We start from the raw sequence: 22,798 nt of genomic DNA, 5'->3' as shown, positions 1-22,798 counted from the left end.
TGTTTCCTTGCCTTACCGTCTGTATGCATTTATATTAATATGTAATGTTTTCTCTGCTCATAAAAACACATTTATTGTAAACTCATATCACAAGCATAATCACATCATAACTGTGTCTGTCATTGAGGTAAAGAAAACACAACCACATTTCTCTCTTGACCTAGCATCAACAAAAAAGTAAACTACCTAATACCATCATTCTACACAAGAAATCTTTATCAGGGTCATTTTAACTTACCAGTCACTTCAAGCTGATATTTTTTTAAAAAAATAGCAAAAATATGCAGGTATCTTGAGGAAATCACTTATTAAAATTTTTCTTAGTTTAAACGTTTACAGAAATTTTTAGCTTGAAAAACTCATTCAGACACAGTTGAATTGCCCATTAAAGCTAAAAATGTGTAATAAATTAATTTGCTTTACTACTTTAATTTCTTGGATCATTTCCAGAGTAGCTGAAAATGTCAATTTAGCTCACATCACTGAATCTGCTAAAATATATAGCAACATAACATAAAATGTACATATGCACACAAACAGACATATTTTTCAAGCACCCATACACATTTTTGCATGAATTGAAACAACAAAAGGACGAATGGGGTTCAAATAAGTAGAAAAAGATGGGCAATTGCTATGGTTTGCTTTGTGGAAGGAAGGAAGCTTCAGGTACATTTAGAGAGAATGATTCCAGTCAGCACACTTAAAAGACACTGGAAAAAGCTGTGCAGGTAGGAAGGTTGGTGGAGGTCAGAGGTCAAGACATAATCATGATGCTGTACCTAAAACCATCAGAGCTTGCAAACATATTAAAAGAATATTCGACAAGATGATTGAGGATTGAATGCTCCCATAAACATAATAAATAGCAATAAAAATAACAAAACATAAATAATCAGGGGTCTCAGAACACATTCTTCTTAGTAAAAACTTACTACTAACCTAAATCTTAGCAAGGAGAAAAGAGTGGGGTGTTTTATTTGTTTTGAATACTTTAAGGTAGCTCAATACTTAGTGGCATTTCCCAACATATATTTAAGTTATGGTCTGAAAATACAAAACAATTACATTATGTATCGGTATGTTTTTCAAGGGCCAGCTAAAGCTTCCAGAAGCACTTAGAATGGTATCGTTACCGTCTTCTAAGAGCAAAGAAATGTATTTTCCCACCCTTATCACAGATGGAGTTTGTCATTGACACCAGAGTTTATCCTGACCTGGATAATGATAAAAGGGTAACAAGAGCTTTCCCCTTTCACTGTGTGCATCTACCCTCCAGCTGTTAGGGTTTGGGGTGGCACAGACAAAGGGAAAGGCAGTTTCCCTTCTCACAGTTCTAACTAAAGGGAGAAATGGGTGGAGTTGGCATCGAGGGAAAACATAGATCCAAACAGCTGCATAGATCCAAATAGCTCTATATTTTGATCCAAATTATGGAGAGCCACAGAACGGATGGGGGCTGAATGAGGACAGCCTAACTTGGAATGCAGTTGCCAGTTCTCAGCCCCAAAGCTGCAGAAAAAAGATCTGAGGTCCCTTTTTGCCTTTTGTTTTGGAAAACCAAATCTACTTAAGGAAACTATTGTCCAACTGAAAAACTAAAAATATCAAGTTTCCCTGTTCATTCTATAGCCTTGCCTTCTATGTTCTTCACATGTAATGTTTGTTTTCATCTTCAGGTCGTGATGAGACACATCTGTGTTCTGTTGATTTAAGAATTTAGACAACATAAAAGATCATTCCTCAGAAATAAGAACTTTTTTATTTGGTTAAAAGTAACACAGGGACATTTGAAGACAAAATAGTTACAACTCTCTCTTGAGAAGAACAAATGCTACGTGTTGAAGAAACTCTATCAGACAGAAGAAAGCCACGGTGCACAGTCATAAACAAACCCTCTTCAAAGATATCCAAACATCAATGACCTCTAGCCCATGGCCCATTAATTAGTGTGATTTGTAGTTTTTGTTTTGTTCTTGATCTGTAATATCAGTGTGCTCTGCCTAGCATCACACAGCTGAAAACCATTCAGCCCTATATATCAATACAAGCTAAATTCAGTTAGGAAAATCTTAGCCGAGGTGCAGCTGTCTGACTCCAGGGTCAATCCAAGCCCTCAAACAGCCATCCTGTTCGGTGCACAGGGAAGAACCACACATTGATTCCAGACACTCAGAGAACAACTTGCAATTCTATAGGCAACGTGTGAAGAACTGTGATTGGTACTGTGGACACATTTTTTTTTAAGATAAACTACATTGGTGTCTATACAACTATTAGTAAAGATATTTTATTACAAAAATCAGTTTAATTTTAAATTAAGAATAATTGTAAGGCACGTGTCTTGCACAATTGATGTTAGACAGTTCTTGCCTCTAAGTAAAGTGTTTCAGGAGATTTATAGCACAGCCAATGAAACAGCTTCTTATTTCTGAAGATATTTCCTAAACCTTATGCAAACAAAAGGAGGAAAATGGAAAGAACATGAACTATTTCTGAAAAAAAGTTTTCCCTATGGAAATAGTTTTTCATGTCTGTGTAAATTCAGTATTTAATCAAAACAGCATGTATGTAAAAATGAAATGCCATAAATATAAATATTAGAACAATCCATTTTTATCAAACACTTTTGCAAAGGTAAAATTTTTTGCACACTGTAAATTTGAATACAATTAATATTACATGAAGTAGATCAAAATGATGAAGGTGATGAAAAGCAAAAGGAACTACTTCCAACCCAGGAATTCCAGGTGAGTCCACTGAAGTTTTATCTGCATGATCCATTTCAATTACATGATGTTTGGGTGCATTTTTTAGCTGAGTAAGCAGGTCTCACTCCATGATAAACACAGCATATTTTGTAAGTTAAACTATGAACATATAAAAATTACTTTGACATTAGCCTCAAGGGGGAGCTTACAGTTCATCTTGTAGATCCTTTGAGATTTCAAGCCATTCCAAGCTAATGATGCCATTCCTTACACTGACCGGGAATTACAAAACTATCCTTGTTTTCTGGAGCAAAGTCAGTTAGTTACTAGACTTCCATGCCACTTTCCTTTCTCGTGCTCTTGGAAATCCACAGTGTAGACTGGTTCGGGCTAGTTTTTGTTCTTCCTTTACTGAAAAACATAAAAACAAATAAATTCAGTTCCTGAATCATATCAGGCTGGCTGTGTCTTCATCCAAAAAGAGATGCTCAGACAGTTGTTATGAGTTCTTCTTTCTCATCGGCATATTCGCCATTCCTACAAAAAAAATGTCTAGATTATCCCACTGTGTGAAGATGACAAACAATTCCAAACACACTGGCATCTGTTGACTCACCGTAGAGTTTAAACACCCAAGCGTCACAATGCCTGACAGAGTACTAAGACTTTAATTTTTCCACAATGAACCTTGTTTTCTTTGGCCAAGGTTTCTAAATCTTGCATTATGGGTACTCTAATAAAATGGCTGTTACAATTAGTGTCAATCATCCAAATGCCTGCTGTGACCCTAAATATCAGGAATGTCTGTCCCCCTCCTACCATTCGCTTTGCCAGGCTGTACTTAGGCCATTTGCGTCCAGAAAGCTTCATTGGGCCTCTTTCTCAAATCAGCCTAAATCCAAAGCAGACATATGTTTGGTGATTTAGGAGCTTGTGAGCTCTTCTTCCAAGACATGGTTGATGTGGAACTTCTGTTCTCATGGCAGCCTGTGCCTGGAATTCTGGTGGTTTCTCCTACAGTGCTCACTAGTCAGACCCTTGCAGAAGTGTCTGTTTCTAAGATTCCCCAAGTCATCTTGTACCAGATTCCACGTCAAGATCTGCATTTCTTTGCTTTAGTTTCCTGAGGATGGCCTCTCACCTAGTCTGGCCACATTCCCTGTGTTTAGTATTTACTTCTACCCCTAGGTACCCACACTTCCTTCCACCTCTAATGGCCTTTGCCACCCTCACAGCCCTCACAGACACACCCCTGCACTGTGCCATCATCCTGCAGATTCGCAAAACTCCTTAAAGAAAAAGAACTAATTCTAAAACCACAGCATTACAGTGAAAATAGTTTGTTCATATCAATTTCAGTGCTGTTGTGATTAATGAAAATGCATTATATGTTGTATGGATAGTTCTTCAAATAAATCAGGCCAACATAAATTAATTCTACCAAATATAGCTAGCATGAAGAGAAAATAAGCCAGGCAGAGCTTATGAAGAGCAGAGTGCTATTAATGGTAAGGAAAGAAGTTATCAATGTTGTTTTAATCATAATTAGTGTCATTTAAAAGTTCTACTAGTTAAGGGAAGAAAAGTTATTCTGAAAATGATATGGAATGAGAGAAACCACCGTGTGTACCAGATTGGAATTTAAACTTTCTGCAAGGCACTCAGATGATAATGGAGTGGAGTCTTTGATGAAGTTTCTCCTTGCTTTCCTGGAAGAAAGGAAAAGGGGAGGATCTAAGAACGGTGAACAAAGGACTTCAGGTCATCCTGGCAACTGAAAGTGCCCAATTTTGGTTTATTTTTTCACTCCGAAATTTTCAAACAAGTGAAGAGGGCCACTTTTTGGAGACAAGCAAAACAATCCTTAGAGGAGATGCTGTTGCTCAACACACTAACACATTTTACTAGGCAAGTGAGAATGTTTGAAGCATATGTTTAATGTTTACTAACCAGTTTGCTACTTAAATGGACATTTTAACAGTCTGTCTGGGCTGAGGGAATTAACATTCCTCCTACACCACTGTTTTCCCAATGAGAAATCTAACATGATTTCATCTATAGTCTTCTGAATTAGGGCAAGAAATGACACTATTTATACTGTATTTATTATATACAAAATACTAGAAAATAAATTTTATAATGTTTCACAAGTTTATCAATGAAAATCAAGAGGGTCACAACACATATTAATTTTCCAGACTTCATTTAACAGCCCTGATTTTTAGCTCAAATAATTTTTGTATTTTCAATCATGTTAATGTTTTGTTTTATTTGACTTTTTTGGTTTTATATTTTTATTGGCTTGATTTGGCTCATGGGAAGTGTTTGCTTGTTTGTTTAGCTATGTTCTTGTTATGTAGCCCCAGCTGGACTCAAATTTGTAGTCCTTCTGTCCCCTAGCCTCCTGAGTTTTGGGACAATAGGCATATCATGCCTAGATTAGATTACTTATTAATACACATTAATCATCTATATCCTTTCAGGTTGCTACTTTTCAGGCTCTTTAGGATTTATTTAAGGAAAAGAAGATGACGAAACAAAAAGGGAAAAATTATTTCAGGTCCTGATATCATACAATCAATCTTTTGATCAATTATTTGACCATAAAACAAATAGGTCATTTTTTTCAGCATATATGTCCTTATTTAAATGTATCTCCTAGTGTTTTCATTGATACTTATTTATACTTAATTTATTGAAATTTAATTGGCAGATCTTACCACACAAAAAAGTTTACTTCACTGGCTCAAGGGTATTAATAAGCATGAATAAGTGTTTGACAAGTTCCTAGAAGTCTTGCTATTCAGATATATTACTTTATTTCAAAATATCTGCCAGACAGTACATAGGCGGGGGGGGGGGGAGGAATGAGGAATGTTTGGAAAAGAATGAAGTTTTTTGAGATAAAGTCTCATGATGTAGCTCAGACTGTCCTGGAACTCACTAACTCATGCTGGCCTTGCACTCCTGGTAATACTGTTCATTCTCTCAGGGGCACCATACTCAGCTCACTGTCTTCACAAATGCACTTAATTTCCTGGTTTTAAAATGTCTTAAAACAGAAGCTTTTTATTTGAATCTTGAAACTATACTACATATCTACCTATAAAACCAAGTCTTATGTATAACTTGATATTCAGATTGAAAGATTTAACATCAATCTTATTTTAATTTAACAATCGAGAGAGCATATGTATAGTGTATCTCGTATGAGCTTACAAGCACTCACACTTCAGATCCATCACATATGCTAACTGTGCACCACAAGGCAACTGAAGATGACCCAACTGAGCCACCGTTTTCCTGAATGAAAAACAGAAACAGTAAAGCAAGCAGTTCATAGGACGTATGAACTGTGAAGGAGACACTGGATTTCTCATATAATCCGAGTACATTCATTCTATAACTCTCCATGTGCTGGATTTTTACTGACAGGCAAGAACATTAAAATTCTTTAATGTAAGTTAAAGACATAGTAACATTTTCAAAAAATGTTTCAAAATATACTGCAGGGTTTTTTTTACCCTAATTGTCTTGACAAAAATATGGTTTTTACCTTTTATGCAACATCTGGAAACAGCAGGTTCCGAAAGCAACAAGGATCAGTAAAAGCAGAGGAATTGTTGGTATGATAACATAAATTAGATTGGGAATTATGCCTGCAAAAATAAAACAGTTTTAGTGTTCAATGATAGCTCATGAAGGAGCTCAAAAGCAGCTATGAACAAATTTCTGTAATGAATAAGGTAAAATAGAGTTGTTACCAAACAGTAAACTCCAAGTAGAAGAGCTTATGAAAAATGCATAGACACTTTGAAAAAACTTATAAATAAAACTTTAATGCCCTGGTTGACATGCTCAATTAAATATGCGTGCTTTTAAAGTTCTCATATATTTTCAATTCAGACATGGACTAATTTTCATAACATGTTAATAATCTTAGCTGTCTTGTTTTATTAATTCTTCTGCATCATTGCAAAAGTGAAGACTTTATATTGGGGAACAATAATTACTATAATCATTGCTGACTTAGTAGATAATGAATTATCTTAGCCAATAAGCTCGTTGTCGTGAGAAAATGTAAGAATCTGGCCTTAAGTAAAAATAAGCACATACTAGGTGGTGATGCCGTCATAACCCAGAGACATAAGACTCTGTAGACAATAGCATGATTTAATTAAATTCTGAAAATAGGTCATCTTTTAACCCTGTTCTCTCACTCCCAGTGATGACAGATGTTCTTAGTAGATTCTAAGGAAAATCACCAACACTCAAGACCTACAAATCATGAAATGACTTTTTTAGCCACACTTTTAATAAGAGGAAAATGTCTGTAGTTTAATTATTTTCTGGCAACTTTAATTGTGTTTAGGTATTATGGATGATGTTAAAATCAGATACATGAAACAGAAAAAGCCCAAAATCCTTAAGAGCATTTCTGTATAAGGAAAACAAACTGAGTTCCATTTGGCTTGCAAACTAAAAGTTAGTTAACAATATCAAAAATCTTAAAGATTCTGATAAAAGTTGGCAATAATTTATTCACCTCATTGTTTATTCTTCTCTTTCCTCAGTGGTATATTTTATGAGATTTAGGGATAGATTATTCAGAAGTTTGCTGCTGTTTAATACATTTTTTATTGTTTTTATTTTTACAAGAAAACAAACTTCTTTAATTTTACATACCAATCCCAGTTCCCATGCTCTTCCCTTCTCCCCTTCCCTCAACCTACCCCCCCCCTCCAGCCCCCATCCGCTCCTCAGAAAGGTTAAGGCACATTACTTTGGGAAAGGTCCAAAGCCCTCCCTACTATATCATTTTTAATGCTTTTTATTCTAATAAAACCCACACTTCACTCTCCACTCCAAATTCTCACAAATCATTCTACTTACTTCTTTCTTACTTCATGTCGTGTGTGTGTGTGTGTGTGTGTGTGTGTGTGTGTGTGTGTACGTGTGTGTGTGTGTAGTGTTACAAAGAGGATCAAAATGCAGAGAATAGTGATTGTGGAGTGCCCAGTCTTCCTTCTGAGCCTCTGTATGAGTTACTAATTTTGAAACATTTGGACCTTTGGATCAATATTCACAAAAGAAATATGACAAATTTTTTGTCCATCTGTATTTAGTTCATGTCAAAAAAGTAGTTTTAAGGAATATCGAGGAGTTTCTAGCTAACATGGATCTTTCACTGGGAATTGCATTTTTCTACTCTGTCTTTTGGGGTGACAGCAAGATAGAGGGCCCACTATGTGAACCCCCTTCCAACATGTCCTACTGTGATATCGTGGTGATAGTCTGAAATTGCTCATCTAGAGGTGTTTACACCAGGGAAGGCTACATAAACTATAATAAGGCTTATGTTATACCTCCTCTCTACTGCCAGACAAGCCCTGAACATTCAGTAGCAAATTGCAATTCCAGGTCTCTATGTATATATGCTAGTATACATGGTACACACTACACTATATTGGGAAATGCTTTGTAGATACAGGTCTTAATGTCGATCACTTAGATACTTCCACCTGAAATGGAATTTTTTAAAGGTTATTCTATTTAAAATGTATCATTGCATAATTATTTCTAATGTAGGTCGAAAATAAATGTCTATGGGCCCATAACTAATGCACCACATCCTTGAACCACATGAAAAGTTTCCCTGGGGTCAACATGAAGTGCTAGTTCAAAGCCCAGTTCTTTAGATTAGAGGGACAGAAGGGACTCACCTGCTTCAGTAACAACCACATTCTCATGCTTGTCTTCAGGTTGATTAGTAAGATTCGGCTTTTCAACAGGGTCTGTTGGCTGAATCTCTGTAAATAATTAACATAGAAATAATAAATAATAATTGAACTAGGAAAATGCAAATGTCAACATAAATGTTATTAAATGGTTTTTAAAAAGTTGATTTGGGCCGGGCGGTGGTGGCGCATGCCTTTAATCCCAGCACTCGGGAGGCAGAGGCAGGCGGATCTCTGTGAGTTTGAGACCAGCCTGGTCTACAAGAGCTAGTTCCAGGACAGGCTCCAAAACCACAGAGAAACCCTGTCTCGAAAAAACCAAAAAAAAAAAAAAAAAAAAAAAAGTTGATTTGGATTTCTAAATAATTCACAGTCAAATATATACTCTGAGTTTAAATGTACATAGAATTAACCAACAATATTTAATTATGTCTGTATATAACAGCCTATTTGATATATAACCCCAAGCTTCATTTAGCAACCAAAACTGGTAGAGTGCTGAAGGCAGCCTGCTACAATCAGTAATGACTAAGGGACCCAAAGTTACAATGGTAAACAGTAATTTGTAAACCTAAGTGGTAAAACATAAAACATGATTCAAAAGAAAACAAACGTAAACTTTTTATGGAATAACCTTTAGAGTGCAATAATAATTAACAGAGAGCTGCATCGTTGCTTGTGGAATACCTGATTCAAGCAGCGTCTGAAAACTATGTCTGTGCTACCCAAATAATGACATTCTGAGATGTAAATTCCAATAGGGATACTCCTTTTATTAATATTAAGTCAAGATTTGCAGGCTGTTTCTTTTCTAGCTTTATGTGATTAGAGTTTTCAGTTCCCAAATGGGTGAGAAACTCTTGAGACTTCTTATCATGTTCCGGTACTATCAGTGAATATACTTTCCTCCTAAGAAACCAGTTGTTACATTAACAGGTTAGCCAAAGTAATTGTATTAGTTAGGCATGAATTGGTTACAAATCTTCTAGCTACCCCACTTACCCACCGCGCACCTGAATGTGCTGCAGGGAAGCACAATCACATTGATAAGCAAGCCTACTGTGTCTTTGAAGCCTCCTTCCACTTGTACCCAACTACAAGGCTCCATCCCACACCCCCAAACCTGAACCAGGATAACCCCTATTTAGTGCCACACACTCAAACTCCTGGCACACAGGTTAGGCCACCTGCTGTGGTGCCCTGGGGGCTGGGAGAGCTCCAACCCTCTTATCTGGAAAGTTGTGACAGCAAGGAATTTCCTTTGTTTATCCTGAGCCAAAGCGATCCTCTCTCTTGTTTTGGTCCCTGAGCTATATACCATAACTCCTCTAATATTGCAGAAGTAAGTGGAATTGAAGGAGCTTTTTCTTCAGAACTCCTGTATCACTCTGAATGGAGTTCTTCTTAGGGAACTGGAGACGAATGAGGGTTTCCTTCTTCAGGAGCCCATCATGGCATGAGACAGTCTCTTTCTTAATGGAGTTCTTTGGTGGTAGGGAATTAAACTGCACTTTCCCTCTGTAAGTCTACACCATCCTTTTATTTCTAAGTCTAGCGGTTCATTATGATTCTGAAGTTATCCTGGGCTATATTTTGAGTTTCCAACTAGACTAAGTCATAGAGTAAACTTCTGCCTCAAAAACAAACAAGCAACAAAAAAACCAAATGCAAATGTTTTAATTGCTCAAAAATTAGACACTTTACTCTTGTCATTGCATGCATATAAAAAAAGCTACCTAGAGCATTTTCTGTAGTCTTTGGAACATGAAAGTGTTTTAAAGAATTCTCACTGTTCACAATATCCTACAGTCTGGATTCACTGGTAGTTTAACCACCCCTCAAACAATTTTAAATTTCATAAATTTTAAATTTAACTGATACTTTAAAATCTTCCTAATATGTAGCTATTTGTCTAAAGAATTTCATTAGTATATGAATGCAAGTGGTTGACTGATATTTTGAACCAATTATCAAGATATGATATTAGCAACAAACTACATTTAAAATATTTCTAACAAACTTCAATTAAACTTTGTTTGCTTGTTAATTAAATAAAAATTTAATAACTTAATCATATATATGCTATTTTATCTTTAAAAAGCTCTTAAGGCAAGGTTAATTTTTGAGTTAATCTGTTTTGTGTGTAGGTAAGAGCTTGAATGTCATAGTGTGTATGTGGAGGCCAGTAGACAGCTTAAGGGAATAGGTTTTCTCCTTCTACCACATAAATCTCTAAGATTGAACTCAGTTTTCAGACTTGGAAACAAATGGCTTTCTCTGCTGGATCATGCCATTAGCCCCAAAAGGCAAGTTTCACAGAAAACTAACACTTAGAAGTGTTGCCATAAAAATGGGTACCAGTGGACCAAAAGACTATTTATGTGTTTCAATAGAGAAGGACAACATAAAATTGAATGATCTCATTTAATAACCAGGGTAAATTTTTAGCATTTTCAACATCATTGATCATGCTATTAGATAGTATATGGGAGTATACATACATATTAAAATAAATAATACATTTCAAAGTGATCATGGGTATAATACATAAATACATACATACATATTACATAGCACTCGTCCCTCTAACCCTCTAATTAATAAATGCCAAGAGTTGCAGCAGGTGTAAAACATCACAGAACTTTAACTGTATTTCTCTAAGACACAATCAGAAAGAGTGGAATTGAACAACAGACTTAGCTTTGCAAGAGCTTCCAGGAGTGTAATGACAGATTTAGCAACCAAGGGCAAAGAATAAACTCGCCAGGGATATAAAAAGTTGGCTAATATACTCAAGAGCAGAATAAACATAAGAGAAGGGTAAGTCTAATCCAATAATCCCCTGTGTTTCATGGCTTTATGAAAAAAGAAACTGTGTAATTTCAAAAGAGTAATGGAACATGAGTACTTGGATGTAATTGCCTTCTGTGGGAACATATTATGAGGTCACGCTGACAGTCCTTCAAAAAAGTTAAAATGACCCTTTCAAACATTGTGAAGAAAAATCGAAAAATAAGTGTGTCAAGGCGTAAGTATCTATCTTGAGTGTCTAAGATGATCAAATATATAAATTTACACATCTTTGATTAGTCCTTCTTGTAGTTTATATCCCAATTCAATTGAGGTGTCTCATTAAAGTAACTCACTACATTCAGTGGGAAGCCACACTAATGTGACTTAGGTCAAACTAATTTTCCCAGTGGCTGCGTATGTCAAGTAACAGAATATTTCAAAAGAAAACTAACGAAAGTGTCATTTTTCAAAAGATGCAAATCAAATGAAGAATGTGTAATGTGGCCTTACTCTTTTAAACTATTGAGAAGGGACTTACACTCAGCTAAAGAACCAAATGGAAAACATTATGCTATAACATGTTGGAATAATATGCCTAAAGAAAGCTGTTTGCTCCCCTAAACTCGGCAGGAATGAACCAAGGAGCCGTCGCTCACAAGTGTGCAAGACTATAGGCACTTTGGTAGCCTATAACTACTTTCCACACAGTCTCATAAGCTTCTAAGATATTTTCACACAGACATTTACAAAACATAATTACAATAACACAGTGTGATTCTTGTATAAATTATTTTCTCTTGGATACGCCTCTCCCCAAAAATGTATCTACCCATTTTCTTCCATGAAACACACTGGCAGGCTTGCTCTCCTACAAACAACGTGCCTCAGTACATTAACAGAGCAAGCTGTGAGGTGATGCCTGTTTCTCCGCAATCTAGAAAATGGCTGGAAACCTTAAACACGGGGCCTTCTATGGCAAACATGCACAGAATCGGTTACAGCTACAGAGGCCTCTTACCAGGTTCGTACTTGCAGATGTAATTGTGCTTCATGTTGCACCTGTCGTCATTCCACTGGTAAAGGTAGGGACCTCCGAGACCAGGATTGGCCGTTGGCTGATGGTACATGACAACACACTTTTCGCTTCCACATGAAGGTTCATCAGTGTACCAGTTCCTACAAATATAGAACCAAAGGGACACTTAGAAACATGTGCTCTGAGTGTTCCAGGTATCAGGGCTTTTCTTTTGCCCTTCCGACTCCTCTAGGGCATCAATAGACACTTCAGGGTCCAGTCACAGCTTACCTGAACTGGGAGCTGCTTCCATCAGACCACTGATAGAGATCTGGGCAGGCACCAGAATTTTGGCCATCTCCACTTCTCAAAAGTCCAATCCAGAAGTCACCATCTGAAATCCCAGTTCCAGGTTTCGTCAGGTTCTGCAACATGCTCTCTATTAACTTCTGTTCAGCCTCATTCTCAAGACTGAGGAGGACACCTCCTTCACTTTCACAAGCCAGGCGCGCTTCCTGGAAGCTCACTCGGCTAGACAGTTCATGGAAGTAGGCCATTTTGTAGCAGGGATGTTTCACATCAGCGAAACACACCTTTTGACCTAAAACAAACAAACAAACAAGATATAGATAAACAGGTCTTGAGGTCTTTATTCATAAGTTTGATATTAATTATAATAAAAGAACAATTCATAATAAAAAACACTATCAAGAATTCTTTTATCCAAGGTATGTCTATGAGTGTAATAGTGGCATGGTAGTTACGGGAGTAAACAACTACCCTCTGCTTAGACTTAAGTTCTGCCTCTCCAAGAGGATAAGCATACCTGCTATTGCACATCTGGTCAAGAACTGGAGAGCTCACAAGCCACAGGATGAACAACACGTTTTCAAAGTTTCCCTCTAAATTCGTATCTTTCTACCCATAGATAAGTGCAACTCTCAAACTGCACCAGGAAAGTTTCTTTGTGTAGTGCATGGTGGTTAGCACAGACACTCACAACAGAATGTAAAGAATGAGTGACAAGAGAGTGCTCAGTCAGAAATAAGACATCTATATCAGACCCTCCTCCCCAAGGCTTAGGTACCATCATGAAAAGGGTGTAGGAAGAATGTGAGAGCCAAATTTAAGGAGGACCAGAGCAAAGGCATGTGTTAGAGACAGGGCAAGAATCACTATACTCATGAATTCACAGAAGGTGAGGTGCCTGCACAAGGTCTGCCCAAGATCAAGTCATTCAGCATTTTAGCACAGTGGGGAGTATCTCATGAGGCTCTAAATCTGAGAAACTATGGACAATTAAGTTTCTTGGAGGAAAGTCAGTTTTCTTTAATGGTGATGCTTCTAGCTTCTCAAATACGTTTGAGTAGATAGTCCCACTCACTCCAAGAAGTAGATGGAGAGTACATATTAGAATTAATGAATTACTAATTTAAAAGAGAAGAGGATCTGAAGTTGGGAAAGAGTAGGATGGAGGGGAGTTAAGGAATTTGGCTAAATATGATTTAAAATGTATTGTATGATGTTCTCAAAGAATTAACAAAAATATTTTATGAGTGCTTTCTCATTCAATAATATTGTAAAGTTTGCTTTTGTAGTCTATTACTTTTAGTTATAAAACTGATGGAACTTGGGAGATGCTGAAGGTTAGATTGCTTGCTGTTCAAGCATGAGGACCTGAGTTTTGACTCCCAACACCCACACAAAATGTTTGACATCCTCTTACAGTGTCTTTTTAATTTTGTAGTCTATATGAAAGGTTGTCAGTTGTAGAAGGGGGAATCATGCTTAAATACTTTGTTAAGTACAGAATTTACAGTGTGTACTTTTAATTACAGGCCATCATGCTGAGCAACTATGTTACAACAAGAGTACAGCATTCCCCCAACTCCTGAAACTCAGTTTGTGATCAGGAATGACTCTCAAGGGTAGAGCAAACAGAAGGTGGCCAAAGACCATTAACCTCACAACAGATTCTTTTAAGTGGTAAGCATTCAGGATCTTGACAAAAGCTGAAAACATAAATAGTTATTCCAGAAATGCAAACCAGTCTGCTAACAGGGATCTGAACTTAGGAGCTGCATACTGAAAAAGTACAAACAACTTAATAGATAGTCTAAACCGAATTTAACAAAAATTAACATATCAGTAGAAATGGCCATGGGATATTAGCTAAAGAGGCTTTAGTAGGGCAAATAATCTGAAATAATCATTGTCAGGAAGCAGTGGAAATCCCAATGCATAGTTCAAATATAAATCACATATAAATTTGAAAATTTACTCTTGTTTATTATTAGGTTTTGTGATGTTTTCGTTGTTTAAAATAGTTGTTCCTTGTAAGATTCCAATGATTATTACAAGCCTATATTTTATTATTGTCTTTAAGAATCAAGCTTGCATCCTATTTTCATCTGGTACATCCTCTACATATTTCTAAGTTTCCAAATATATCTTAGTTACATTCCCTTGAGTTTTCAAGATTCCAGTTTTCACCCCCTAATACACTTAGCTCTGTATTTCACTTAAGCATTTTTATTTAACACTGTTTTTATTTTTTAAGATTACTTTGGAAGATCTTAGTGGAAAGAAAAACAGAATAACAGGATGTTTTTGGTGAGTAGCTTGTATTTATATGTAACAAAACCAGGGCACCTTAAGAGACTGCCTGGGTATAATTTATATGTTAAAATGCACTACTTATAATCTTTGACGTATTAAAAGATAAGTTGATCTCTAGTTTATACATGGTGAAGGTATACAATATGATTGAAATTTATTCATTTATAAAAGTAAGATAGCAGTTACAATAAAATGCATAGAATGCTCTCAATATAATGTAGAAATTCCTAATCCTATTATGTTATATTGCAAAAAAACATAAGTAATGATGCCTAAATAAAGAATTGCATTTCAAGTAATTTACAACTAATGCTACGTGGGCCTAGGAAAAATCGCCAACCTTGGCACTCTATACCAGGCAATCTTTCCCTTTAGATGAAGTGAGTAGTCCACGATTTCAATAAATGAACAGAGATGATGATGGCTGCAGAAAAGAGAGCGTCTGAGGGGCTGAAGACAGAAGCCTTTTATCAGCTGGAACAGATCTGTTAACCCCAAAGGACATTTGGTGAGTATCCGCTGAGTCTTCATGTTTGAACTCAAGAGCTACTACCAGGTCAGGGAGAGCAAAGCAGTTTCCAAGAAATTTTAAGCACACTGCACAATTATTATGGCTCGCATAGAATCAGTTCCTGCTGACAGGGTGAATACCTTTATATATAAGTCTGCTTTACTACTGCTTTCTACCTTATTGTGCACATTTGGCCCAAGCAGCAGCAAAATGAGCAGAAGCTGGAGCTCCCGAACTTCTTGTTGCACTTCAGCTGATCCCATTTGGCTGTGCTCTCACTGGAACTTGAACAGCTGGGAAACAAATGGTGCCCTGCTTCCCAGACAAGTTCTGCTAATACACATCTTCTGATGTGACTTTTTCAACTCCCAGAAAAGCCAGTCCCCCTAGAAAACAGTTATGATGACCTCTCTCTTCACCCTGGTTGATCGCACAAAAACTTTCCATGACTTTTACTTTTAAACATCATACTTTAATAAAATCTTTCAGAAATATTTTATGGGAGGGCAATTTTCCTGTAAGTCATACAGTGGTTTCTGCTACACTAAAGTTACATGCATACTGGCTAGCTATAAAGAAGTCTCAATTCAGAATCTCAAGTTGAAAATTACGTAGTTTTTGGATTATCTACAAAGACTTTCCACTCCCAATTCTAGAAACATTGATAAAGGAGAAGCTCAACATAGCTTTGTTTACATACCTTTATAAAAATATTCCAGATGCCGGGCGGTGGTGGCGCACGCCTTTAATCCCAGCACTCGGGAGGCAGAGGCAGTCGGATCTCAGTGAGTTCGAGACCAGCCTGGTCTACAGAGCTAGTTCCAGGACAGGCTCCAAAGCCACAGAGAAACCCTGTCTCGAAAAAACCAAAAAAAAAAAAAAAATATTCCAGATGTACACCTGGAACTAAATAATCTCCAAATCTAAGAAGTATTTACATTTTCTCAAGTAAATTTGCATAGAATTATAGAAAGAAATATTCACCCCTCTCAGATTTGTCAGGGACCCACACTGAGTCACAAACCTAGATATGAACTTTTATTTACCGAGGATTTTTAGTAATAGCTATTAAACATTGCTATCATTATCACAATTAATATTCTGCTGTTATTTCCATAAATAAGGGTTTTAGTTTTTCATTGTTATGAAAAATCATAAATGTTGGCAAAGCTTGGTTTTGGCGATGATACAAAACCAAGAGTAAACTCATGAAGTTATGACAATTTGTGTCTCCTTCTTGAATAGAATTAATAAGTTGGTTTTACTTTACTCAAATTATTTATTGAAGAATGCTCTAGAATTGTGAGGCTGTCAAACTTTTCATTATCCCTCTTAATATAATAAATTGTAACCAACATTAAATAATTATTACATATAGATCATGCTGTTCAATAAAACATAGAAGAAATAAGTTTTTTTCAGTTATGACCCACCCTTAATTTAAGAAAATGAAAATATACAAAAGGACAATATGATAAATCTCAACCAGATTGGCTAAACTTAAGATTCATTACTAGAATCAAAAAATATATATCTTTACCATAATTCTTTCCTATCCCCCACAAAACACACTAAAACATGGGATGGTGTTGAAACATATAAATTGCATGATCTCTGAGAATGAAGCCAATTATCTTGAACTAAGTGAAAGAGTGTCATTTATTCCAAGTTCTATTTGCAATTCTCAAGAGTATACCAGTTTCTTAAGAATTTTTATTTGAAGTTAAGACAGACTTATTAAAATTAACTTATTTATGCAAGATGAGTTTTATTGTTCACTTAATTGCAGAGTGCTCTACAGCTGACATCCATTCTCTTACACGAAGAAAATCAAATCTGCAGCCATGGGTCACTTCGGTGATGATGGTGGCAGCAGTCTTTCATCTTTATCCCGGCAAGAAAAATCACTGGCTTTCTGAGAAGGAAGTGACCTCATAATCTACATCCTGATATTTGAAAAATATGTAAAGATTATGAGTGGAAAACCATTCATAATAAAGGTTTGTAATAATATGGCTTGAGAGTTTAAACAGCCAATCAGAAAGACGTACCTTGGGTCCAGCAGAACTATAGGTAATTGGAATAAAAAAATAAAACTTTCATGATCATTTTTGTTTCTTTAAAAACTGACATAAGCTATATGTTTCATAGAACTAATGATAATAATAGTCTGATATTGATTAATAATTTGAAATATGAGACCTCACTTCCTGTAGAATTCACACCATCAGAGGAAGTGGGGGAATTGAATCTGCTGACATATAACTAAGGGGATTTTTCTTATCAGGTATTCGACTAGAAAAGTTGCTTTGCCTCTACAAAACTCAACTCAAGACACAAGGCTTACCAAGCTGCCTTTCTCCTACCCCTGCCATATACACAAGGTACTAATTACATCAATACCTTTCAACTCTCTAAGCCAATGTATGATGTATATTTCCTTTCCCCATATTTAAAATAAAAAACAGGGACATAGACAGAGTTTAAAACTTTGTCCAAGTTCACACAGATCATGATTGCAAACAGGTTTGGAACCAGGCTCACTGGTTCTGCTGCCCATTTTCATGATGTCTATACTTCTCCTCACGTGTCTCAAGCTTTGTGAATAAAGGCACTGATAAACGCACATGCCATGAATCTATTCTGAGTTAGAGATATTAATCTAATATAGATATCGGTTGGTTATTGATTGCTGGTATAAGCACAGGATTGTGTATTGAGAACTTGTTTTTGAGTGTGTATTTTCTATGTTGAATAATAGAAGCAGAGTTCATTTCAGGATACTTATATCTCTGTATATTACATATGTATGTATATACATACATACATACGTGTGTATGTGCGTACATATATGTGTATACATATATGTGTATTTATGTATTATGCCTTATATGTTCTTTTATTTTCTCAGTAGAACAATTAAAGCGTAAACTGAGTGTCATCTCAAATACAAAGACTGTCACTATGATTAGCATATCGTGGTGTGCTGTGCCATCAGTAGTACATAAGACTGTTTTTTAGAAAGTTCACTTCACAGTTGTTGATATGACTGTGCCTGTACGTGACGATCTAGCACAGAAAAGAAATGTAAGCAGTAAAAATTCCTAATGAAGCATCAGCTGTATTTCCCCTTCCAGAGCCCTTTTTAAATTACAGATCCTGTTTTAGCATTCATGTATAGATAGTGCCACCATATAAGAATGATGAGCAGCCACTAAGGAATAATGCCTTGATAAATGGGTAGTTTATTAAATGCCTAGTAATAAGATTAATTTGCTCCCGTCTTGCCCAACGGATACTTAAAGTAATTGCATCTTTGCGACCTGCACTGTCATCATTTTCTGTTTTGATGATGTCATAGGACTTTTCTGTAAGCTCGACTATGCTCTGCAGTTTCACTTGTATCTTCCTTACTATTAAATTACTTTTTAAATATTCTACGTTCTCTCCATGACAAAAAGAGAAATCTGCATGGAATTGGTTTCACTGGCTACATCTCTCTACAGTGAGCTCTTAATTCTCTGCTAAATTATGAACGAAAGGGACTTACAGTCAGAGACTCAAAACATACTGGTAAAAGTGGAGAGTGATTGTTAATTGTACATTTAGAAACTGTGCCCGACTCCATGAAGCACATGAATTGCTATAAGGAAGTCAGTAGCAGACCTAATAGCTTTGTTTCTAAAGGTCCATTTCCCTTAGTCCCTAAAGTGTATCTCAGTTGTAGTAGAGTTAAAACTGTACATATAAGAGGTTTCTGGAGAAATTTGAGGGGTGCCTTTAGTACGGTTAATGCCACATTGCAGCACGAGGTCATTGGGGACTAGTGCTCCAAACTCTTTTAAAAAAAAGAAGAAAAAGCAAACATTTCATTAAAATATTTCAAAAGCTTTGAAATAAAATGTCACTCTGTTTTCAAACATATTCTCCCAAACTAGAGTCCTCAATTTTAACCACTTATTTTTATTTTAAATCATAATGAAAAAAATCTCAAACTTTGTCAGAAGCAAAATGCCATTACCAGCCAGTGAGTTTCTGAACTGAATAATTAAAAGGATGCAACAGATGTTCCTCACTGTTCTTCAGTGTGGAGTAAGAAATCACCATACAATTCAGATCCTCAAATTAGTTTCCCATTGCGACCCACAAATTCAGTAAATACACTGATTATTACCACCAGAGTTCTTGATTATTATCATCAGATGATTATTGTTAAATATTATAATTATTCTCTGTGTGTCTCTCTGCACAGCCTTGTTACATTGGACACTGTTAAATCTTATGTAGATCAGCTGATGGTGAAGTTCTTAGAAGTGTGTTTATCCTTAAACAATTTTCATCTTAAAATGATGCGTTTAAAAGCATTAGAATGTACCTTCTCAAATTTTTTTGAGACATGAAAAGTATATCTGGAGGTTTAGTTTGTCAGCGTCTGTCTTTGGGGCATATGATGGGTAAGAGATTATTTGTTATTACACAAGAATTGTGAATTGTTGTCTTCAAATGTAGTAAACAGTCATTGTTTTTATGTGTTCTAAGTATGTTCCAAATAACAGAAAGCAGAGAAGCTGTTCCAATTCTCTTCAGACACGTGAGGACAGACTGGACCCCTGGTCCCTACTGGCATCAAATGGTTGCTGCACAATGCAGAATAAGTAACAACAGACTGACAGTGGACATGTTAGGAAATATTGCTTCAAAAATAACAGATTCTAGGCTGCTCTCTGCTCAGCCCATCACAGCTAAAATTATTCAAAACCTATGATTCATAAATCAGTTTATAGATAGACATGAATGTGAGGACAATCAAATTATTCATAAAAAACATAACTAAATAATTGTTCTAATCTCAAGTCAACATCATCATTTACACTAAATCAAATAAATCATGCTTAGTTACTCAGAAATTTTCCAGATGTCACCCTCAAGATGCCTATGAATTGCTAAAGAAAAGCATAGCCAAAGTTTTGGAATAATTTATGCAGAAGTACAATGAAAATTAAACTCTTCATCAACAAAGGACTTGAGTTCTGTTTTCTACCCTCAATATGTCCCTTCCCTCTTGGAAGCATATAAGTAAGAATCCAACAAATGAACATTGTTTAAGTCAGCGGGATGCTTCTGTTTGTTTGGAAATGCCATATGTTCAAAGCATAGTCTCTCCTTCATTTATTTGCACGAAAAATTCTTGAAAACAAAGGTAGTGAAATATGTGGTTGGCTCCAGCAGTTACATATCCTTGCAGTTCTATATTCTCTGCTAACCTGGGGAGGAAAAGGATTTAAATTCATAGGCTCTGAACATCCTGAGGAGACTAATTGCTTACCTGTACATTTAAGGACTGTATCTGACTGGCTGACATACATGAATTGCTGAGCTCAGAGGCAAGCTTAAATAAGCTAGATCCTAAAGAAGTGTTTTCTAAACTCTAAGTTGCTGCCGTCTTACATCTATCAGTGACACCTATTGGGCAGATGGACAAGCTTTCTGGGGACCACGTTTGCCTTTTATGTGATAGGCAAACACTTTACCCTTAAAACACTGCTCTCCCGCATTCACCAAACTCGCTGCAACAGCCTGATGGACGTATTACGAGCTTTCTCTATGGGTAACTGTACAGCTGCCATGCGCAGAGCTCTTCACATTCATCTCAGTCCCTGAACACTCTATACCCTTAGGAGACTTCCCCAAACTAAAGGAGGTGAATTGTTCCATGATTAGACTACAGACGCTGAAGAAAAACAAACAAGCAAGCAAACAACAACAACAAAAAAAACCAGAGAGAAACCTAGGAAGCTTGGTAATTTTGACTTATTTCCTATGTACTGATTTGAGAAACTTAATTATGCATCTGCAAGATGCACAGACCCAAATTCGTTACCAAGTACACCTCAAACTAAACCTCGACCCAACTCTAGCTGACTGTTTCCTGAGTTGTTTAACTAGGAACTAGGAATGTAATGTGCAAAGAAGAAAAGCGAGAGTGCAGGGACTCTCCCCAGGTCTTTGCAGGTCGTCCTGAGAACAAAGACTGCAAACTCAGACATCTACTAGGCTGGTCTCAGAAACCACCCCTGTGAGCACCCTGGCTGCACTGGAACCAGACCAACAGGAGGTGGCATTCATACTGCAGCTCTTTAGCTTCCATGCTCTGTCTGCCCAGCCCTACCACACCCCTTTTGCAGGTGCCCAACCCCGCCTGCCTGTTATCCACTCCCTGTCTTCCAAAGAAAGTGGAAACCGGTGCCTGAAAGAGACGATGCTGCGCTGCTCCGATTTAGCTAGAGCTCGCTTAGCAGTTATAGAAGGCGCTTCAAAAAAACAAAGAACTTAAACTTTCTGGTTTGCAGAGAGAAGGTGAAAGAAAAAAGGATAAAATGTTTTTCACCATCGCTCTAGTCGTCCTACAGTACAGTTTTCCAACTCTCTGAGGAGTTCCCACCCTGTTGCAGATTGCCCCTTACCGCCCCAGAGTCCCAAATCCCTTGTCTTCTGCTGGATGGACAGTACCCCTGCCCTGACTCACCGCTGACCACCCGTCGGGGAAAGGCTCCGTGGCCACAGAGCAGCGCAACTCCCAGCAGCAGCGAGACTATGCGGATCATGGTGGTGAGGCTTTTGCAGCAGGTGTCCAGTGGAGTAAAGGCGGCGTCCTCCCGTCCTCCCGCAGCACAGTTAGTCACTGGAGGCTCTAACCAGCAGCCTCCTCGCTTTCTTGCTGGGTACTACTCCCTCCTTCCCAGCACTGCAGCTAGGATCCCTATAAGCATCGCCTTCAGCGGGGACCTGCTGCCAGGCTGCCCCGTGTGGCACTGGTCTGGAGCGCAGGAGTCTGTGGGCGGGTGTCTGGGGGCAGGGGAGAGTGTTCAGGATTCCTGTGTCTGTCTCTATTGCAAAGCTGAACCAGGATCCCTAGCGCAGACCTAAGCAGCCTTCTTAACTTCCCTCTCAGGTCTCTGTGTCCTAAAGGGCTGAGCGGGTGTACCGTGGTCCTGGCTCCGGCAGCAGCAACAGCAGCTCTGTGCTGGCTGCAGCGTCTTATATACACACAGAGCCTGGGGTTCCAACCCCTAGCTACTAATCATTTTAACTACTTCGTCTCTACTGCCAAGAGAAGCATCTGGCCCCTCCCCTAAAAACTGGATCCACTTTGAAAAGAGTGCAGTCAGCAGTCCCTCCTCCTCCACTCCCCGATCCCCACCCCTTTCCCATTTGCCAACAGACTTCAATACTCATTTGTGTAAAATGTGACAGCTTTGCTATTAAACTCTGGCAAAAGTTGGCTTCATTTGGTTTTCTCAAAGATAAATGTCCACGAGGATGCCAAGTTGCAGGGCCTTTCTCTTTTTCTGCAAAATTGCTTGATCATATGTATAGCGAGATGCAGGGGCACTCGCCACTATTTAAGATG

At 37.3% G+C, this 22,798-nt stretch overlaps 1 protein-coding gene across 3 annotated transcripts; it reads right to left on the bottom strand.

The window, feature by feature from the left end:
- Positions 1–1,743: 1,743 nt before the first annotated feature.
- Positions 1,744–22,402, bottom strand: Chodl (chondrolectin). 3 transcript variants are annotated; one of them, XM_075953656.1, is made up of 7 exons: positions 21,914–22,382; positions 12,549–12,858; positions 12,261–12,418; positions 8,435–8,521; positions 6,268–6,370; positions 4,342–4,420; positions 3,038–3,122 (listed from the first exon to the last, which is right to left on the bottom strand). In XM_075953656.1, the coding sequence occupies exons 1-7, from the start codon at positions 21,990–21,992 to the stop codon at positions 3,120–3,122; spliced, it is 819 nt and encodes a 272-aa protein (XP_075809771.1). In that variant the 5' UTR covers positions 21,993–22,382; the 3' UTR covers positions 3,038–3,119. The 3 variants fall into 3 exon arrangements, with proteins under 3 accessions (XP_075809763.1, XP_075809771.1, XP_075809754.1); XM_075953639.1 differs by having other exon boundaries at positions 3,047–3,122; positions 4,333–4,420; XM_075953648.1 differs by lacking the exon at positions 4,342–4,420 and having other exon boundaries at positions 1,744–3,122; positions 21,914–22,402.
- Positions 22,403–22,798: the final 396 nt, after the last annotated feature.

Source organism: Microtus pennsylvanicus, chromosome 1, assembly GCF_037038515.1.
Source record: "Microtus pennsylvanicus isolate mMicPen1 chromosome 1, mMicPen1.hap1, whole genome shotgun sequence".
Lineage (NCBI taxonomy): Eukaryota > Metazoa > Chordata > Mammalia > Rodentia > Cricetidae > Microtus > Microtus pennsylvanicus.
The sequence above is the reverse complement of the archived record's forward strand: the minus strand, read 5'-3'. Positions and strand labels throughout refer to the sequence as shown.

Bases quoted from the DNA above. Each gene is read 5' to 3' on its own strand.
- Chodl (XM_075953639.1), bottom strand. From the start codon at position 21,992: ATGATCCGCATAGTCTCGCTGCTGCTGGGAGTTGCGCTGCTCTGTGGC. The intron at 12,859-21,913 runs GTGAGTCAGGGC...TGTTTGTTTTAG, and splicing joins TCCCCGACGGGTGGTCAGCG to GTCAAAAGGTGTGTTTCGCT. The intron at 4,421-6,267 runs GTAAAAACCATA...CCTTTCTTCCAG, and splicing joins TTCCAGATGTTGCATAAAAG to GAAAGCAAGGAGAAACTTCA.